Below are 20679 nucleotides of genomic sequence, written 5' to 3'. Positions count from 1 at the left end.
AACAATCATGAAACAAGTTCCTTTACGACGTCAAGTTACTTAAAAGAAACACTGACATAAAAAAAATGTTGTCATCTTATTGTGAAGCTCCCATACCTTCTCGGTGATTCCTCATAGCACTGACTCCTTCTTCACAGCACAACCAACAAACTCCAACTCCCCTCACAACATAACCAACCAATTCCAACTCTCTTCAACCAGCTAACCCTTCTGTAGCACTCATCTTCTTACTGGACACAGCTGTGGCCTATTAAGGGCAGGCCTGCTCCTAATCTCTGGTGATTAGTGCAGCTGCAACTCCTCAGGTGTGAGACTACCTTCTGCACCATTCTCTTACATTCTATCCCTCCACAAAAAGACTATGGAAAAATATAACATTAGTATGGCCTCTTGTTCCCCAGAAGTTATTAAAAATCCTGTGCTTAATAACACGAAGAATTACACCAAAATACAAATATTCTAAAACAGTTCCAACAGATTTGAAAATTTAAAAAAAATTAATACTTAATTCAGTAGGCAGCCTATTATTTTTGTGCAGATGCATGTGCCAAACTGCTGACTTCAAGGAACAGGGGAAAAAATGAACTTGGGATATACTTGGAACTTACACAGGTACATAAATCCAACCCCTATGGTACAGGTCATTGTATAAAGGTACAGTATAATGTTATAATGCTGCAGACACAATGCTTACTGCACACTTACATCACCATGAATCCTAGGAGGGAGACGTTCTCTTGGAACTCTTTCATAGTCGTATCGCCCTTCGGACCACATTTCATCTCTTCTATAGGCCACTTAAGACAATGAAAATACAATTAGTGAAAACCAGACCCATTATGAATAGACAAAAGGACAGGGAGCAGAAAAATAAAGGTTCCAGGATTTCTCCCAATACAATGTATTATGCACAAGTTCTTATTATTAGCCCTTTAAAATATGGAAAGTATGTAATGTATTGGAGCAAAAATAATTTGCAGTATGGGCAAGAATATGGAACTGGAAATCCTGTAAAATTACAGGACTTGGAGATACTATAAACCACTCTATTGAAATATATGCATATTGCAAGTACTAGATGTACAGACAAATGCACACACATATACCTTACAGCAATTTTAATAGTGATCTGTTAAAAATATAGAATGGAACTTTTAAAAAAGTAATTCAACATCTATTTATTAGATTAAATTATTTCTACTTTTTAATAAAATATAATAACTTAGAATTATTTCATCAACTCAACTGTCTGGAAACAGATCAAAATATAGCACATAACTTCTTAGTACAAAGCCCCATATTTTGATTACAGGCATACAATACATTCTTCACATGAAGATACTTCCTGTTTTAAATTGAGAGCCAGCAGAACAAAAAAAATACCTCTTTTCAGAGGAAAGGGACTTTGGAAGCAGAGTTAGCCATTAAAGACAGGTGGAAATAAACCATCGTCCTAAGAGATTCTACTCATGCTGTGCTAAACAACACAGACTTGAGGAGTTCAAACCTTTCTGCTGATTATAAAGGTGACAAATTATCTACTATACAACACTGAAAGCAGATATGCAACTGCTAGAATTATATGTTTCAAACCTTCCCTTCACAGTAGTAGCTCTAGCTGTTAAAAACAGTCAATACAGAAAAGTAACAGCAGGTCACATTCAGAAGGAGAAATACATACTGTTACCTACTTGCACAACATAAAAACACTTTACTGGAAATAGACTTTGAGGCTATATAAAATTATTGGTTAGTACAGATGCTAAGAATCAACATAAAAGAATTAATAAACTGTAAAGAGAGGTAGCACTAATTCTGATACACACTTTTGCAAAATATAACAACACTCACATACTTACTTCTCTGTCAGTTTTAGCAACTCTGCTTCTGAAGATCCATTCACCTACCTACAAAAAAAAGAAACTGAGTTTAGCAAAAAATACAAATATATTCATCATAAGTTTATTTTTTTCTGTTAAGTAAACCAGACAGGTGCAATCTAAATGTTTTAACTGCCTGTACCCTGTGATCTGTCTTTGTAAAGAAAAATAAGATTTGGTTGCATGTGATAAGAAGTTAATTAAAAGCTTGATCTTTTTTCTTTTGGTAAAAGAGAATGAATGAAGAAGTTCTTTCCTCAACTACAAGATCCATCTATGCTCAGAGATTGAACCCTAGCATTGGTTCAAACAAAACATTATCTTCTTAAAATTATAGTCCCATTTTATAACAATCTTGACCTTAAGTTTGTTCTACAACCAAGACACAGTACTATTCTCATGTAGCTACAGGTTATAAATCAAAAGCTGACTAAACCAACCAGCTGATCCAAGTTTTGGTAAGGACAAAAGCGAGAGGATCCACTGTCCCTGCCCTCTCCAGTAAGCTCCACGTAAGAGTTACTAATTCTGAAACCACTGCTCATACTGCTGCATTGGATGGTCAGCTGCATCATCTGAAGCACCTTCCTGGCACTTTCACAGTACCTGCCTCAACTTTTCTCTATCTTGTACTTCACCGACCTTTTCTAGAGCCTTAAAAATGCACACCAGGGCTGTATGTGCATGAACAGCTCTTAGGCCAACCCCATGCCCTCCTTCCCACATTACCAGGAGGATGCTCTATGTGCTCTTAGCTGTCCCCACCATCCTCTTTTCTTTGTGCCCAGAACAGTACTTGAACATTTCTGTGGTTTTATGTACAGGAGGGGCAGAATTAGCTATGGCAAGGCAAAATCACGATGCTGAAAAGGCATCACCTAAAACACTTCACTGCTGGTCCCTCATGCCCAGGCCCTGCCCAGGGTGGGCCATTCCTTCTGTCTGCACTCACCACAGCTGGGAAGCACCTCAAGTGCCCACACCACTCCGCCCTGCCCATCCCCAGCCCACCCACCTCTCACACTAACAGAGATTTAGGTACTTGATGGCAACCCTCAGTTTTTTAGGCAAACAGCAAAATACCAGGAGCTGAAGTCAGGTGAGGTTTTCAAGCTGCTTTTTTTTTTTCCATTTGGATAAATACAGTAGTGACCCTGTCCTTTTGCCTGCAGAAGTTATTGAAACTGTTAACATAATGTTCAAAAAGCAACATATCTCAGAAAAATGCTACTGAAGCTGAGGGCAGACTTAAACCTCATGCTGCTTTGTCAGTCAAACCACCTGCAACATCCCAACACACATCACTGGCACCAACTCTCACATACACACCCCATTATTTTATCAGGAATCAAGCTGATAAAAACACTCACCTTTTTTTTATCACTGCCAGACCTCACTGAAATGAGCAAGAATTAAGACCAGTATTTCAACAAAAACACAAGCTGGAAAAAGGTAGAGCTACACTATCACAAAAGTCAACAGACTGACAAAAAATATACACTAGATAACAAGCAACTATGCAGGTGGAACAAAAAACTCATCTGCATTTAGAGGTATGGAACGAAGAAAGATAATCAGGCAGAATCAACCATCAAGTACATTGCTTAAAATGCTGCTAAGGTAAACAAGGAGAAGACCAATTTTATACATAAGACAAAACTGACAAATTTTAGAACAACGAGATAAAATAAGGATCTATTTGGAAATACCAAAAGAAAAAAATGCTTGAAGGGAAGAAAATGCAATTCCTAGCATCTTAAGCACCTTTTATCTGTTTCAATAGAAAAAGAAAACACTCAATTTCTTAACTGATGTGACCTAACACAGCTTTCATAACAACCATGGACAGTTTAAACTATTAGCATCAACATCAGAAAATTCCATTAACAAGGACTCAAGAGCTCAAATCTCAAATTTATTATGCTGTATTGAGATTCATCTGTTCTCTCAGTAGGCACAAAGTTGCTGTAAAACAAAGAATGAGAGAAACCTGGTTTTGTTTCACGCCAAACACTATAACTCATCCTGATTAACTATCTTCTATTAGCACATACAACAAAAAAAAACCAAAACAGTTGATGCTGAATATTATGATATATAATCACTTGCCATATTAATTAAAACAATCTCTTTCTGCTTTTGATCAGGGGTGACTATTTTACCTAAAGCAGTATCTTCTCTCAAATAAACACATTCTGTAAGTGCAGAGGTCATTCTATGAACACGTCACAAGCTGCTCTACTGTAGCCAGCCACCAAAAATGGCTTTACTCCAATTAGCACTATGTTTTGCTAATATAGGTTTTTTCATCAGGCAGACTACACAGGTCACTCTCTTCAGATTTTTTGCACCCTCCTGATGCATTTGCAAAAGCACTCCAGTACTTTGAAACATCGGTACACAATTCTTGTCTGCTTACACTTACTTGAGACATCAATTTTCATGAAGGCTACAAGTATCTGCTTCTCCAGGATTTTTAATTTTCTAGTGTGTGCTATCATCCTTCTGCAGAATCTACATTTTTGTTTTCAACACATACAGCCTCCTAATCCAGATGGCTACATCTTGCCATACGTGAACAAAAAAAAAGCAGAGACAGGCAGCTGGAGTGCCTCCCATGCCACTGGCATATATCTGGTTTTATAATGTTACTTTGATAAACAGCATAGACTGAAAAATGTGAGCCAATTTTGTCTATCATCTCTACTTTGGAAAGCTCTCAAAAAAGCTCAAATGCTTTTGTACAAGATGTAGGAGAGACATAACTTATTAGCAACAGCACTATAAAACTTGGAATGATTCCTGCTGTGAGGATATAAAGACAGAAAATATTGTTGTATCTCCCAACAATTAGACTCAAAGATAAGCCACTATTTCTTACCTAGACAGAAGGCAAGGCAGATAAAAATGGGTTTGGGGGAGAAAAGTTACTTTCTCATCTTCCCCTTGTACTTGGGACAGGTAAAACACGCTGAATAGGCACAGTCCTACTGAAAAAGTTAAAAAGCACAAGTGTGAGAGCAGAGGGAAACACCAGGAAATAAAATAACATGAGAGAGGCACTGAGAAAAACCAGAGATTCAAAGACAATCTGTCTCTGCCTAATAGCAAATATTAGGCTGCAAGAGTTTCAAAAGCATTTAGAAGTATGACTGCAACAAGTCCAGGGATATTCACCTAGATACCAAGAGGTTCTCTTCCAACCTTTCTCAACCCATTCACAATGATTTTTACTTAAAACAGCATGCATAAACTGAATATAATAACAGCAGCAGCATTCCAATGAGGATTTACAATCCCACCAGTTGCACTTCCTTACTACCTCATTATGTCACTGGGACAAGAGCAATGGAAGCAATGCATTGGGGGTTATAGTAATAGAATGACTGATCTATCAGCACTTATCTTTGCCTGACCACCTGCAGTTACTGACCTGCCCATCATCAGTGCCAGTGCCATGAAAAGCATATTCTACGAGGCTCTGATGTAGCTGCTCCACCAGCAATGTCACTGCAAACAACTGCATGGATCACCACTGCATGGCAACTTTCCATATTGATGCCATAACCAGTCAAAACCACAATGTTCTCAAAAACTACTCTTGAAAGTAACAACCCACCCATAGCACTTCACATAGGGCAAACCACTGCATCAAACTGTCCTCACTGGTTGTGCGGGTTCCCGCATCTTTGTGTTACTTCTGCCTTTGCTCCCTTGAAGTCACAGATAAAGAATTTATAGACTATCCTTGAAAACCCTAATGGAGGGGAAAGAGCCTACTTAAGGAGTATGAGTGAGAATAAAGAACCATGAAGAGTAGACTTCAGATGCTTAAATACTAGTAAGGACTTAAAATATTAGTTTAACAACAGAATACCCTATTGTTAAACTAATCACACAGATTTATTCTGAAATACTTATTCTAGTACTTATTAGGAAATGACCGGAGTTACACACTCATGTCTTACTTATCCCTCAATAAGGACATAGATCCTGCACCAACATACCCACCACACACATCAGTGAAAGCGTTTACAATGAGATTTATGTAGCCTCCATACACTCGCTACGAATGGTTGCTCAAAATTACGCTCAGATGTATGTACAAGGAGGACGAGCCTTCCCTTCAAAACAAATATACAAATTAAAGCGTGAATCAGAGTCCTCTGTCCCATATGGGTTTCAAAGGATTAAATGATGAGGCACACGAGCCACCTCGGGCGCTGACCCAGCAGCCGCTGCCCACAGGAGGCCGTCCTGCCCAGGGCTTTTGCGTTTGAGCGCACCCGCGGGCGCGGGGGCTCCGCGGCGCTGCCGCCGCGCCGGGGCCGCTCCGGCGCGGGAGGGACGGACGCGCTCCCCGGGCCGTCCCTCGAGGCTCCGCTTCCCGGGGCGGGCGCCCCGCACCCCGAGCACGTGCTCGCAGAGGGGGCAGGAAGGCGGCCCCGGGGCGCCCCGCAAGAAGCCGAGCGCGTCCCACCGCAGCCGCGGGCCAGAGGAGCGGCTCCGGGCCCGCTGGTGCCGCGCAGGAAGGCGGCCGGCCCGCGCCCGGCCCCGCCGCTCACCCACCTGCCGCTGCCCCGTTTCCCGCTCCCGCTGCGCGGCAGCCCCGCGGCAGCTCCGCACGTCCCCGCCGCTTCCGGCGCTCCCGAGCCGTCGGCGGAAAGCCCCGCCCGCCGCCGCGGAGCCGCCGCCCATTGGCCGTGGCCGCGCCGGGAGCTGCGCGTCGGCGGAAGCGCGACGGGCCGGGGTGACGGCAGGCAGGCAGGGAGCGAGCCGTGTGTTCCGGGCCGTCCCGCCCCGCCGGGACCGCAGCTGCGCCTCTCCGGGCCGCTCGCACGATGGGCTCCCGCGCGGGCTGAGCCCCGCCGTGACGGGTACGCGGGGCCGGGGCACCGGGGGGTCGCGAACGCTCGGTCACGGCTCGCTCGCTTCGGGCCTTTGCGGAATAGGAAGGGCGAAACAAGCGGCTGGTCGGGGACGCGCTGTGACGTTGTGGCCCAAGGTGTTAATACAGCGTGTGGAAGTTCCTGCAGTCTGTGGTTATGTTGCTTTAATGTCGGTTTGCTCGCGCTGAACTCTGAACTAGATTACGTGTCTCCTGGTTTGAGGAGGAATGGGTGCCGCGCAGTGAGTTACCCAGATCTGCCCCGCCTCGGTGAACCTCTGGGTGACACCAGATGCGATTGAACCAAGCAGCTCTTCTCCCATCTTGGCTGTGCTGAGAATCCCCTTAAAAACACACTGTTGGAAAAGCTTTTGTGGGAAATGGTAGCATAGAAATCATGAGCTTCTGAGGGCCGTGATCTTTCCAGGTGGAGGCAAACGAGGACAGCCCAGGCCTCCAGAGCCCTCTTTACTTCTGTAGGTATTGCACGTTTGTTGTCAAGTGAAGCAGTTACTGCTGTATCATCTTCATTCCCAGCAAAGTCTCAGTAAATGCTGATTAGTACTGGGGATGGAAATGGAATCATATCATTATATCTGTCTGGAACAAAATTCTACTGATTTTGGCCAAGGTCGATGTGACACCTATATGTAATCTGGAAAAGGAACATATATGAATTACAAGTGTTTGATAGATAGGTAGTCTGGGCTGATGGTCTGGTTGCCCAGTCTTACTGTCCCTAAGCTTTCTTAGTTAGATCACTGTGTAGAAGTGTTTTGACTCAAAGCACAGATCCTTTTTATGTTCCTCTTTGGCTTGAGCTGATTGTATTCTTTCTTTACTGATAGTGCTAATCTTATTTACCAACTCTTGATCCTATTTGATATTTGCTTGGTACTATTTAAGTGAGTATGAGATAAAACAGATTATTCTCTTACAGCCTGTTCCATGCCCCTTGTGCAGGGCAGAATTGCAGCAAGTGGTTGAGTGGTTGATACCCTTGTCAGGGACCGAGGAGAACGTGAGTTTGGTTTCATCCTTTACCAGACACTTGATTATTAGCCTGAGCCAAGCTCCTGCCACAACTAATGGTTTGTTGATTTGGGTCTAAACTCCATTGAGACTATTAAATCAGGAAGAAAATACTGTACTTTGAGGATCAAGATAGAAACACTCTAATTGGCCTGAGCAGGAGTGTCTTGGGAAACTTGCTCACAAATCATTTGTACATACTTCAGTTGATTAAATCGTAGATCTGACATTGCTGCACTGCACTTAAAAACAAACATACAAGTTTGTGCTTTTAAGTTGAAATATCAATGTTAAGTCATGGAAGTATAAGTAAATTTAGGCTCCACTTGATGATTCAGAGGCATCTGAGCTGTTTTAGTGGTGTCCTCATGTGTTCTGGGATAGAGTAGAAAAGCCAATTACTGAAATTAATCATTGTCTTTCTGTGATATCCCCAATACTAATGACAGATGCTGCATTAAGCATATTGGATCGAAGCAAAACGTATTCGTGTACCTGATCTATTTTTCAGGAGACTTAATCATTGCTGACAGATGGCTCTTGTCAAAAAATGGCTTCTTTTAGCTTGAGTTGTTAGAAAAGACAAAAAAGATTGAATTCAAGAAGTCATTGTAATGAGACATAACTCTATTGTCAAAGTTAGTATGTGAAAGTGATAAATGAAGAAGGCATTAATATTACAGAGAGGCCATTACATTAATGGGAATTGTGTGCAGTTCTGTGGAGGTATTGTAAAGGCTTTTAGCCAATGTTTAAAGTTGAGTAATGAAGGTAATACCTTGAAGATCAAGAAAGCCCCAGAAAGGCATCCAGGATAAAATAGAAATGTTTTGATTTGTTGAAAAGCTCTAGCAGGATATAGCCTTGAAACCAGGCTGTACCTGACTTTCATTGAGTCTCCTGCAGCAAGGAGAAAGCTGAGATGTTGTTTTTTGGTTCATTTGGAGATTTTTGTGAGGGGAGAGGATTTTTTTTTTTCTGGTCAGCTGAGCAGAGAGGCTGGTAATCCTGGAGAAAGAATATGATGAAAATCTTAAACTTATATTGGACATTTCTATGAAGTTAGAAAATTCCTGAAGTAGCAGGACTTTCAGCCTTGTAATGATGAGCCTCCAGATTACATGTCTTATCTGGTGACTTAGCTAAAGCTGGAACTGGCATTTTTTCACTCCTCTGACTAGAAAACATCATTATAATAAATGGTGATAACCATACAGTTGCTGTACTCCCTCTTGTATTAAAGTTGTGTCTGTATAGTGAGTCAGACATTAAAAATAAGCAGTACTTGCACAACAATCCTAAACAATACAAATTGCTAAGAATATTTGGGCAGTTGGAGCAGCAAAATTGTTACGCCCAAATTTGTCCAGGGGAGTAGAAACAACATTCAACCTGAGCTGTCTGGCAGCCCGTGCTGCCAGGGTACAACTCTTTCAGCTTCTGGAAAAAGCAGTGTGCAGCTGAAAATGGTGATTCTATAGGCTGCTTTCATTAATAATTTCCTAACAACTGAGCTGTTAGGCCAGTAGTAATCTCTGCATGATGTATCACCTTCTCTGTGGAGGTTTGCACCGTGGCATTGTGCAATATGCAGGCTGACTGCTCTCCAGCCATGCTGTTCTCCCTGGTGCCTGCCCATTAAAATGGGGACTGCTTTGCGTAATGTTGCAAGGTGCTCCAGCTTCTCTTGCCTTTTAGGCAGAGTGAAATTGTTGTATTCAGATACTTGAGGTTCACCTCCAGTGTTTTCTGGTCCACTACTGCAATATATTAGCACTGGCAGTGTAGCATAGTGCAGTGTTGAGATTGGTCTTCCTGAATCCTTCTATCCACTGTACGTCTGGATAACTGCACTTTAGGCCATCCATTCACATGGCATGTTGCCAAGTCAGTCTGGTTAGGCTTGTCAAGGATACTAATGCCAAGCAGAAAGGAATTTGGGATAATGAACCCAGTCTGCCTAACAGCAGATGCAATGTGTGGCCTTTATTGCAAATTTATTCTGTTTTCATTTGCTTAACCTTTATGTTGCCATTTTCGCTCATGCCAGAAAACAGTCTCTGAACATGAAAAACCTCAAAATTGAATCACTTGGAAACTGCCACTGCAATGAATTGTGATACAGTAAGCATGTAAGGAAAGAGAAGCAAAGCACTTGGACAGTCAATGTCTACTGGGAATATCAGGCCTTCAGATAACTAAATCATGAAATGCCAGAAAGTATTAGCCAGATTAGAGTGTGATATTAGTTACTTTTGTTGGCACTTGGCCAAGCAATCTGTTCAGACTGGCTACCCAAGAAGTCCCCTAAGAAACTGTAATATGGCAGATGCTGATTTTAATACTTTAAAGTTTTTATCCCCGTCAGCTTCTGTCTACATTTTTAAAATGAGGCAGTCTTGCTGAAGAAGTGGCTTGATCCTCAGTTGGGAATTGGCTGGAGGTGCCAGGAAGCAGCAATAAGGCTGTAGGAAAATGGACAAGGAGGTAGAAATTGGACTGTGTAGGGAGTGGGTTTGCTGTACTATTTGGTGTGCCCTTTCATAAGGGGTATGTTTTGATCTTAAATTTTACTGACTTAGCTCTTGGTCTGAACCATGGCTACAGAATGGGTCAAAGAGAATGTTTTGCACAGACTTTACACCTCTAAAAATTTTGGGAAATGTCCAAATGTGAAGAAAACCGTTGGCTTGTCATTTTCTAGTTTGATTACTCTTCACCTAGTATTAGATGATGTGTATGTGGTTATAATGGTAACCACATACCATTTTATTTTAATTGATTAATTGTTTCCAGACATATTCAGTTTCAAGAGCATAGAAAAGATTGGAAATTCATATGGAAAGATTGGAGATTTTCCTCCCTAGTCGGAAGGGTGTAGGGGGGTGCTTCTACAGAGATGCTTCTTTATGGTCAAGCTCTGGACACTTGCAGTTCTAGAGGAGTGCAGAAACTTGAGCAATAGTTAAGAGAGGAGATGAAAGCTTGCAACTTTAGCATCATGCTACATTGACTTAAAAATGTATTTATCTCCCTCCCCACAATAATTAAGACTCTGCTTTAGGGAAACTTTTTTTTTTGCCCCCTTAACCAGCTGTATTTTATTGTATGTTGAATGCAGCTGAGCTGATACTTGCATAAGAATCAGATCATGCTGGTACTAGTACAAAGGTCAGTAATTTGATATGTTGTCCCTAATGTTTAATAAATGGACATTGCTTGTTTCTTTTGGCCCCCAACCTTTCTAATTGCACAGATCAGCAGAGGATTATTTAAGTACACTGACTTGCCAGTTTTTTCTTGACAACAGATTGACTCACACAGAACAAAAATATGTTTGGATCCAGGAGATGAGGAAGGAATGTATGTCTTCTGTAGTCCATGAAGGCAAAGGAAATGAAAGCTGTGCTCTCCTGCAGCTTTATCATGGCTGTCTGGGCTAGGTTTGAAATAAAATTGAAAGTCTCGAAACTATTTTTTAATTGATTTCTTTGTTCAATACAGTTTAACTCTTCTCTTTTTCCTTTCATCAGAAAAATGAGTGGTGGGTTGGCACCAAGCAAAAGCACAGTGTATGTGTCCAATTTACCCTTTGCTTTGACTAACAATGATCTGTACAGGGTAAGTTTTAAGAGATGCATTTTTTACATTAAACTTGTTGACAACAATTTTGACTGTAAAATCAATACTGATATATAAGTTTGTCATGATAAATTTATTATTAGTGAAATACAATTGTCTGTTGTTAAATCTTTTTATTTTGTTTTATATTTCAGATATTTTCAAAGTATGGGAAAGTTGTCAAGTAAGTGACCTGATATGGCCTTCTATTTTTGTACCTCTTGTTTTAAATATTTTATGTCTTTCCTTCACTTGAAAGTCTTAAGCTTTTTGTAATTAAAGTATGAATGTGGAACTGTATTGAAGTTCTATTCATTTTTAATAAAGTATAAATTTTATTTAACAACTGAAAGTTCTTGCAGTTACATATATAATACAAGAATATTTGTGTTTGGGACAGGTTTTGCTAACCATTTATGAAGAGCAAGTAGAATGTTGTTACATAGCATCAGTCTTTTCTCTGAAATAGTTGAAACAGTGTTCTTCTAGTGTAATTCCCCTTTCCTTCACCACTGTGGGGCACAGTGGGTAAGTGTGAAAGTGAGAACTTATGCGAACTAGATGTCACAGTTCCCACAATTGCAGCGTGCAGGTCTCTGTGATTCTAGAGGGGCTGGTGATTGTGACTGCTTAGTGTTTTACCTAACGCTACATGTAAGGCTGCATTAATGGCTTTCAGTATGTGGGGTATTTGTGAACAATATATGTGAATATCTGCCTCTGTGTTCAAATGCTAGAAAGAAATGCCACAGGAAGGAACTGACTGGTTTGTTTCTTTTTTTTTAATTGGTCAGAATAAGGAGACTCAAGTCTTCGGTTTTTAATCTTAAACCAGCAAGTATCTTCTCTAATTTCTAGTAGCTGTTGCAGTAACCTGTGAGATACAGAGTTTCAAAGTTTATGAAGCCTCAGAAGTGTGTTTCAGGTTACAAATAGCAGGAAAAGTGAATATATCCTGACTATTATGACTTCAACTGAGTTTGTTCAGTAAGAATCAGACTTTCTATGGCTCCGAGAAGTTCCTGACTTTTTAAACATTTGTCACACTTGATTCTTTCTATTCTTGTGTTATTAACTGATATGTTCAATATCCTGATTAGAAGTCTGACAATCACACCGGGCTTCTGTTGGAATTCTTCAAAGAGTAGATTGGCATAAAAATTAATAGAATTGTCCTAAAGTGAGTTTGATTGACACTTGAACTTAATGCATGCAGTTGAACATGTCCAAGAGGCTTTGTTAGTAAAACAGTTAAGTTCAACCTTTTTGTGCATGTATTTGGGGAAATTTGAGATTTCTTTACTGTGTTTTTACCATGTGGGTCATCTGTTACTTAAACAGCTTGTATGTTAAGCCTTCTGTATTGAAGTGGGGTTTGGTTTTTTGGTTACTTCTTAGAATTTTGGCTTGCCCTGTGGCTGAACCTTGTTTTACCTGTGATGGACATAGGGACGAGTGTATTCCCTACTTTTTTATGTGTACTTTGATTTTTATGTACATGCTCCCTGACATTCTGGTTCTCACTGTTGTTGTTTTGTTAGGTTTTTTCTGGACTAAATACAACTGACACTAAGATGGAAAGAACTGAGGCTGTGTGGATTACGGCCATACACACAACCAGGCCCTGTTTTCTAGATTTTTATCTTTAGGTTTTGTTTTACTGTTTCTAGATTTTCACAAACTTCTCAGTGTCCTATTGAAGCTGTTGATTTCAATGTTAGACTGAAGATTTAACTTAGCATGTCATGTGAAATAACACATGCATCCGTGATCTTTGGCTTTCAGTTGGAGATATTTGTAGAACAGTACTCCATATAGGTATTGTTTCCTGTTGTGAATATTCCTGTTTAGCTGATTAGTCCTACACAAACATAGATTTCTCAGTTTGGAGGTAGTTCACACTGTGCTTTTCTCAATAATAGCAATGGTAAGATTACTCATGAATTTTCCTTTCACCTCCAGTATATGTAGTTCCCTCCAGTTAGGTTGCTTGTAAATTTAAAGATTATGTTCTGTTCTTCAAGTCACCCAAGGGAATTAAGAGTGATACTTGTCTCAGAAAGACCCACAGGCTTTTTAAAAATCATCTCCACTCTACCTCTAAATACATGGCCAGGTTAGCTGCTCCTTTGAATTTCTGTTTAATAAGTATTTTTATTGTTAAATATACTTTAACTCTTTTGCTGTGTAACAAAGGTAAGATGCCCCTGAGATTTATAAGGAAAAAGAATCTGAAATAATTTTAGTGTGTTTCAGTAAAATCAATAATGTGGTTATATGTTTCCAGAGTTACCATTATGAAAGACAAAGACACCAGAAAGAGCAAAGGAGTTGCCTTCATTTTGTTTTTGGATAAAGAATCTGCACAAAACTGTTCTCGGGCACTTAATAACAAGCAGGTAAGTTGTGGAAAGTTTTTATGGCAGGAGGGTTGGGCTTTCAGTCCCAAAACATTCACCTTTTCTTTCCAATTTTCTGTAGTTGTTTGGAAGAGTAATAAAAGCAAGTATTGCCATTGATAATGGAAGAGCAGCAGAATTCATTCGCAGGCGTAACTACTTTGATAAATCTAAGTGTTACGAATGTGGGGTGAGTAAAACCAAAAATGTAGAGAAATGGACAAAGATTGTGGATTGACATAAGAATAACTTAATAATTGAAATAATACTAAATAGTAATAGTAGATGGTAATGAAAGAAACAAAGAGAAATAAAACCCCAGAAAAATAAGTGATGCACATGAAAACTATTGCAATGACAACCTCCTACTCTTTGCTTCAAAGTATCTGCTTTTGTTATACCTTTGGAAGTTCATGATTTAGCTGGCAGTAAAATAAATACAGGAAACAACTATTCTATATAGAAGTGAGTTTTAAATTTTAATTAATTCCTGACTTTTCCTGAACATAGTAATGTAGGACAGTGATATTTGGATAGTATTTAATATCCAATACAAGTGTTATAGTCATAACACTTCTTACAGCAAAAATATCACCTCGCTCCTGTGTCCTAAATTGTTAATTCTGATGTTTCTATCTTGTTTTCAATCTAAACCATGTGTAGTGTATTCAGTTATTGTAACAGACAAAAAAATCTACTGTGCTTGTAGCTTGTTCTGAGTTTGCAGTTAAGCATGCATATCACCACTAATCTCTCCATTTCCATGGCATGCCTAGAGAAGAGTTTGTATTCTGTGTGCAAATTCAGCATTCCATTTATCTTACTAATTGCCCCCATATTTTCCCCCATGAACTTCCCTCATTAGAGGTTTTAATGTATAGTTGTTTGTAATGGCTTCTGTTAAGCAATATTTCTTTTTCTCCAAGGAAGCAGGACACTTAAGTTATGCTTGTCCTAAAAATATGCTAGGAGAGCGGGAACCACCAAAAAAAAAAGAAAAGAAGAAGAGAAAGAAAATAGTGGAGCCAGAAGAAGTGTATGTAAATTGAGTTACATGTTACTATTTCTTTTAGGAAGCTTTTTCATACTAAACACTTAAATTAAAGATCTATATTTTTTTCACTCTCCCTGCACAATGAAGTGAGGAGGAAGAAGAGAGTGAAGAGGAAGGTGAAGACCCTGCTCTAGATAGCCTCAGCCAAGCCATAGCTTTTCAGGTACAAAATTGAAGCATGGCATATTTATTATATTTTTTTAACTTCAACTCCCTTCTTTAGCTGCTTTTCAGAAGCTCTGATATACATGCATAGGTCTGTCTGCTCTATAGCCCTTAGTGGTAGCAGTAGTTGATAACTGTAGTTGGCTTCTTTACATTGCAGGCATGTTCAGTGGAATTTTGTTTGGGTTTCTTGCTCTTTCACTATTGCTGCATTTGTGTGTTGCAGCCTTTTTTCCCTTCAAGCTGCTTTGGTATTTTCTTGTGTCATCTCTGCTGTGATGCTCTGTTAGGTTTTTGCCCACAAATCCCTCCTTACTTTGTTGTCTGAGGAGACAAAAAACCAGTCATGTATAAGTGACCAGACACATCCTCTGTCCTCACTGGAATGTCCTTGAACATTTATTACTGGGACACTTCCTTTACCCAATACAGACCATCACATTCTCTAATTGACCTCATCTCCCAAAACATACTGAATGCATATTTTTTTATGTAGCTAGCTTATCTAACATCTGTATTACTGTCTTTATTACTTCTTTATCTCTACACCCTTTTGCTTCATGAAACAGAACAAGCCTGACCTGATATTCAAATTTCTTGGGTCCCTGGGCAACATTGTTGCCTATGTGCCTGTCCCCCCCAAAAAAAACCCTCAAGAATTAATAACTTTGTTCTGAACGTGACTGTAATGAGCGCAGGACTTTTACATTATGATGTCCAAAAAAGTGATTCACATACTCACAGTGTTCCTCTCTTTCCCCAAAAACTCCACAATTGGAAATAAAACCTATAAAGGCAGGAAACATTCTCATTTCTATTGATGCCTCACTATCACCATCCAAAGATTTTTAACTGGTAAAAACAGGAAGCTTCTATTTAAACTATTAGTTGAATAACCTTCAGTAATAATCCCCAAAGGCACTCATTATGTGAATGAATGACTGCAAAGGACAATAGATAGAAGACTTATTAGCAGAACAAAGCTGATTCAATAACATCAGTTTAAAACATGAGGCATTTTTTGCTTTAGATCTCAGCTAAAGAGATATGCTTAGATTTTTTGCTTTAGATCTCTCTATATTTTTGGAAGTTTGCCATGGGCAAAATTCCTCTTTTTGAGAATACATGATGGTCCAGGCGGCTGCTGTGGTGTAGAAGACAGCTTATATGTGAGAACTACTTTCAGAAATGTTTCCTAGTGCTTTGATCACACAGTCTATCTGGAAATAAACCCATGTACTTCTTTAACTTATTTAAGAATTCAGTGTATATTAAGAATTAGCATTGTTATTTGTAGTGCATGTTAATTTTTCTTAATCCCAGCTAATACTTTTCTTCATTACAGCAAGCTAAAATTGAGGAAGAACAACAAAGATGGACACAGACTGCAGGGGAATCTTCCATTTCAGATGATTCAAAACGTCCACGGATTAAGAAAAGTGCTTATTTCAGTGATGAGGAAGAGCTTAGTGACTGAAATAATACTGTTCTAAATGCATATATCAGATATATATAGTGTACATTTTGTAAAGTGCTACAAAGTGATCTGTAATACAGGTTTGTTTTGGTGTTGAAGACAGTGAAAATCATGGGGTTGTTTTATTCTGTCCCCTGATTCTCCCATCTTTTTATATCTGTATCTCAAAACCTTTTGTTTCAAGGCAACTTTTTAAGAAAATTATGTAATTATACACTTAAATCCAGAAAAGTATCTGTGAGAGTGTGTGCATCTTGCAGTTAGTGTCTAGACCCAAGTCCTAGCAGTGAAATGTTTCATGAGAGAATTTCTCAAGGCTTTTTTCTTAAGAGGAGTTCCTCTTAGGATGACTGTTAACACCACTGATGCTTTATGTGTTGGTCTGTTTGGAAGCAGTGCTTTAGTAGTACTTCAGTAGATTATGAAACTTGCATTAGTTCCTCTGCACAGGGTTGAATTTCAGCTTTAGGTATTGTCTTTTTACCATTGGTGCAGTACTATAATAAATTATTGTTACATCAACACTGTTTCTCCTGACTGCAGTTTGAGTGGTAACAGTAATTAGGGTTATCCACAGAGTTTTAAATACATTTGGATCTAACCTGGATCACATCTGAACCTGTTGGCAAAATCCAAAAGGCATTGTTTCCTACATGCCTAAAAACAGCTTCCATGTGTACTTGGAACCGTCGTGGTCTCTTAGCAAAGTGTGTTGCCCCATATTTTGCACATAAAGCTTTTCAGACTTTCTGTGTCCTTGGATCTCTCTAGGGTTCTAGGCATGCTATCCTGTAGCTGTGATGGTTCCCAAAACCACAGACACATGGTGGTAATGGTACCCATTTTATATTGGTGTGTAGTCTAAACTCTTCACTTTTAGGAAGCACAATATAAAATACATTCACAATTTCACACTTTGAATAAGAGATGAGCTGGCCTCTTTCTGTTTTCAGTTCTTCCTGTTTGCTCATCAGGACTTGATTTTCTTCCAAATATAGAAAATGTAAATCCAAATATAACATTATGTATTCTTAATTAATACCAATTAATATTCAAAAATGTAACTGGCTGCAAAGCAAAGAAACATGCACACTCACCCTCTAAGCTAATATAAAGTAGTGACATTCAAAACATCCTTCTGGTGCCTTCTGTTGCTCCTTAAACACAAGAATTCAGAAACAAGAATGAAGTAATTCAAGTTCTTTCTGTGCAAGCTCAAGTCAGAATAGGAAGGAGTATTGGCCTCTAGATACAGAAAGATCTTGGACTGAGTAATCCAAGGAATGTTTTTAAGACTGACTGACTTTTTGCTGAAAGTACTGTATATTAAATCTGAAGCTTCCTTCACTGAATTTCAGGAAGATCTCTTGATCTCTTAATACTGAACAGCTGAGAGCTAAACTGCCAGGCATATTGTTGATAAATAAAAATCACTCTACATCAATAATGAAGCTTGAGGAGTTCTAAACTCTACTAAACAAGCAAGTAATGCTGCCAGCATGCTTTTCTTCAAATGTTAGGTTAGGGCTCAATGGCAGTCCAAAAAAAAAAAAAAACAAAAAAAAGATTATGCCACTACATAAAATCAGAGTTGGTCTTCTTCTCAAATACCATATTCAATGCTGGTTTTAAAGAAAGATAGAAAACTAGAATTTGACAGAACCAGTTTGACTTGGTCCATGACTTTGGTTTGGAAATATTTGATAGCTTGTAAGAATTAAGATTTCAGTGAAGTGATTAGACAGCAATCTTCCAACTTTATTTCATTACACCTTGTAATGTAGTAGTGGAACTCACTGCCATGAGACTTTTTCAGGATCGTGGGGTCAAAAGGATTTAACTTACATGTGGAACATGGTATTTTAAAATGTTAAAGTCTGCTCAGAAATATCCTCAAATAAAAAATAAAATTGACATTGTTCTGACCTAATACAGTACTTTTCCAGAGTTCCAGTAGCTGAGGCACATTGATGTATCTTTCTAGTCTGCTGCTTCTGCCTCACTGCTTTCCCCATAGGGTTTGGTTTTGTCAGCATGAAGCAGTAGTTCTGTCCAGGCTGTTCCAAATGTACCAATGTTGTTCCTCCATGCTCTTTTGTTCCAAGCATAAAGTCACTTGAGGTAGGTGACATTGGAAAAGAAACATAAAAATGAACCTGCTTCTGTGCAGAATTGGCATTTAGAATTTTTTTATGTTAAATCATCTTCCTTTAACTGTTTTCTTAACTTCTGTTGATCAGTAATGTGTGTAGTTTTTGTATTAGAAGGCATCTAATGCCTAAAATACAGTCCAAAGGGAATTTCAGGAATAGGATTTTTGCACTTGGCTTCCTGAATAATTTTAAGTTTCAGTTCTTTGTTGGCAAGCTAACAAAGCATTTATAGGTGAGAAATTCAGAACACTAGCATTAGATAACCATTAAATTAGATAACATAAGTACCTGTTCTTGAATACAAAGTTGTTTTCTAGAGCACCCCCAATGCAGCTGCTTCATTGTGAGAAAAAAAAAAAAAGGCCAAAATTTGTCAATAAAGTCTCTTTATGACTCTCAGTGTGGAGGGATCTGCTCCTGCTGATGCCTACCCTCCCTTACTCTAATCAGCATGGCTTCAGATTTCCACCTGAATCCCATCAGGGCTGAGGAGCAAGGGAAAGTGTTAACCAGGCTCCTAATTTAGATCGAGCCAAGAGGGTGCAATTAGTGTGCAAAGCTCAAGCAAGCAGTAGTGCTTTTGTCAGTTTGGTATCATAAAGCAGGAACAGCTGTTGGTGGCTCTGGGCCAGACAGGTGAGATTGGGTAGCCTTGTTATCAAAAGAGAGAAGAATAGAAAATGCCTCGTAGAACAGTTTCCTGTTATTGTTAGACAAACCGCAGAGTTTTCTTCTGAGAGGTTTATGTTCAAGCTGTATGTTGGTTTGGGGCTATTTTTTATACTTGGAGGCCCTACCTTAGGCTTGCAATCTGAATTCTGGTTTTAGAGTATAAATAATATGTCCCTGATTGTAGAGAAATTTATGCTAAGTGGGAGAGTTTTGGGCTTTTTTTAAATAATGTCAAAATCTCATGTCTCTCTGCAAATATCTACTTACTAGATTTTGTCTTTTGTATTTTCAAAACAGCTTGAAAATTGTCCAAATATGTTCTGGGTCATAGGATCTCTCATCTATTGAAATGGCTAACACAGTAGTGTCTACAAAATCACTAGGAGATGCCTTTTATCTGTCCTTGGGGAGGAAGGGATATGGAAGTGGGATAAGGATGATTAGCTTAATTGATTATAAATGGTATTACTCATACTGTGCCTGTGCAGCACTTGTTAAAACCACTGCAGCTGTGAGACACAGGAGTAATTTTAGTCCATGTTTAGTAGGCTCCCACTATGTTTCTGGCACATTCAGGTTACTACTCTCAGTAGAGCAATAGAAAGGACTGTAAATATCAAGTACTAAATGTACCTAAATAGGTGATCTCTGGAAGAAATTGTAAACAATTATTAAACAGAAGCCAATTTATCTTTGGCTTCTGGGTCATTGTGTTTTCTGGGATAGCCCTTCTTTAATATGCAGAGATGACTGACTGTAGCATAGGAAGGTGAGCTGTGCAGGCTGTTTAAAATTTTAAAATATAGCTTTTCTAAGCTATTTAATAAGTGCTACTATGAATGTTTCTATTTTATTTTGTATCTGCAGTGTCAATGTGATTATATATTCCATCACTCTTCTGCTATTGCTCTTCTATAAAAATATTTCAATAATATTCTTCCAAATGTACTATCTTAAAATAACTGGCATTTGATAGCTGATTGCTTTTTAGTATAGATTACAAAACCATTTTTTAGGTGTCCTTAAAATGCTCATCCTCAGCAGCTTTATTTATCTTACAGATCTTAACAGGGTGAGGGTTGTTTCCTGTAGCTGTTGAAGGCAATTAAAAAAAATTACTACACTGCTCCTTCTTTACAGAAAAAGGTGTAAAGTGGAGGATTTAATCACTTTTAACGTAGATGACCTTATTTCTGGTATCTGTGCTGGTATCTGTAAAACATATCCTAGAAGGAATAAGCTGAGGAAATAGTCCTTGTAAAGAAAGCAACATTTTTTAGGTTGAAGAATTGTACAGGTTTGAGAAACAGCATTCCATCACTGTCAGGCTAACCCTGA

General features: G+C 39.0%; 2 protein-coding genes and 1 long non-coding RNA gene across 4 annotated transcripts in view; 1 reads left to right on the top strand and 2 right to left on the bottom strand.

The window, feature by feature from the left end:
- Window positions 1-6068, bottom strand: part of PPHLN1 (periphilin 1) — a 63514-nt gene extending 57446 nt beyond the window's left edge. The window contains exons 1-4 of the mRNA XM_059472741.1: window positions 5987-6068; window positions 4762-4870; window positions 1860-1907; window positions 706-797 (exon numbers count right to left, since the gene is read on the bottom strand). Coding sequence (XP_059328724.1) covers window positions 706-797; window position 1860 — 93 coding nt within the window. The 5' untranslated portion in view covers window positions 1861-1907; window positions 4762-4870; window positions 5987-6068. The remainder of the gene's footprint in view (window positions 1-705; window positions 798-1859; window positions 1908-4761; window positions 4871-5986) is intronic.
- Window positions 6069-6619: 551 nt separating this feature from the next.
- Window positions 6620-17038, top strand: ZCRB1 (zinc finger CCHC-type and RNA binding motif containing 1). Of its 2 annotated transcripts, XM_059471952.1 has the most exons (9): window positions 6633-6757; window positions 7709-7789; window positions 11334-11421; window positions 11577-11605; window positions 13709-13820; window positions 13903-14010; window positions 14747-14856; window positions 14962-15037; window positions 16385-17038. In XM_059471952.1, exons 3-9 carry the CDS (start codon window positions 11338-11340, stop codon window positions 16514-16516), a joined length of 651 nt encoding a protein of 216 aa, XP_059327935.1. In that variant the 5' UTR covers window positions 6633-6757; window positions 7709-7789; window positions 11334-11337; the 3' UTR covers window positions 16517-17038. The 2 variants fall into 2 exon arrangements, with proteins under 2 accessions (XP_059327934.1, XP_059327935.1); XM_059471951.1 differs by lacking the exon at window positions 7709-7789 and having other exon boundaries at window positions 6620-6757.
- LOC132073152 (uncharacterized) lies at window positions 15789-19056 on the bottom strand. Its single transcript, XR_009418474.1, has 3 exons — window positions 18958-19056; window positions 17614-17673; window positions 15789-15826 (listed from the first exon to the last, which is right to left on the bottom strand). It is a non-coding gene; the product is annotated as an uncharacterized LOC132073152 (long non-coding RNA).
- Window positions 19057-20679: the final 1623 nt, after the last annotated feature.

Source organism: Ammospiza nelsoni, chromosome 5 (assembly GCF_027579445.1).
Source record: "Ammospiza nelsoni isolate bAmmNel1 chromosome 5, bAmmNel1.pri, whole genome shotgun sequence".
NCBI lineage: Eukaryota > Metazoa > Chordata > Aves > Passeriformes > Passerellidae > Ammospiza > Ammospiza nelsoni.
Note: the sequence above shows the minus strand (reverse complement) of the source record. Positions and strands in the feature narration are given on the sequence as shown.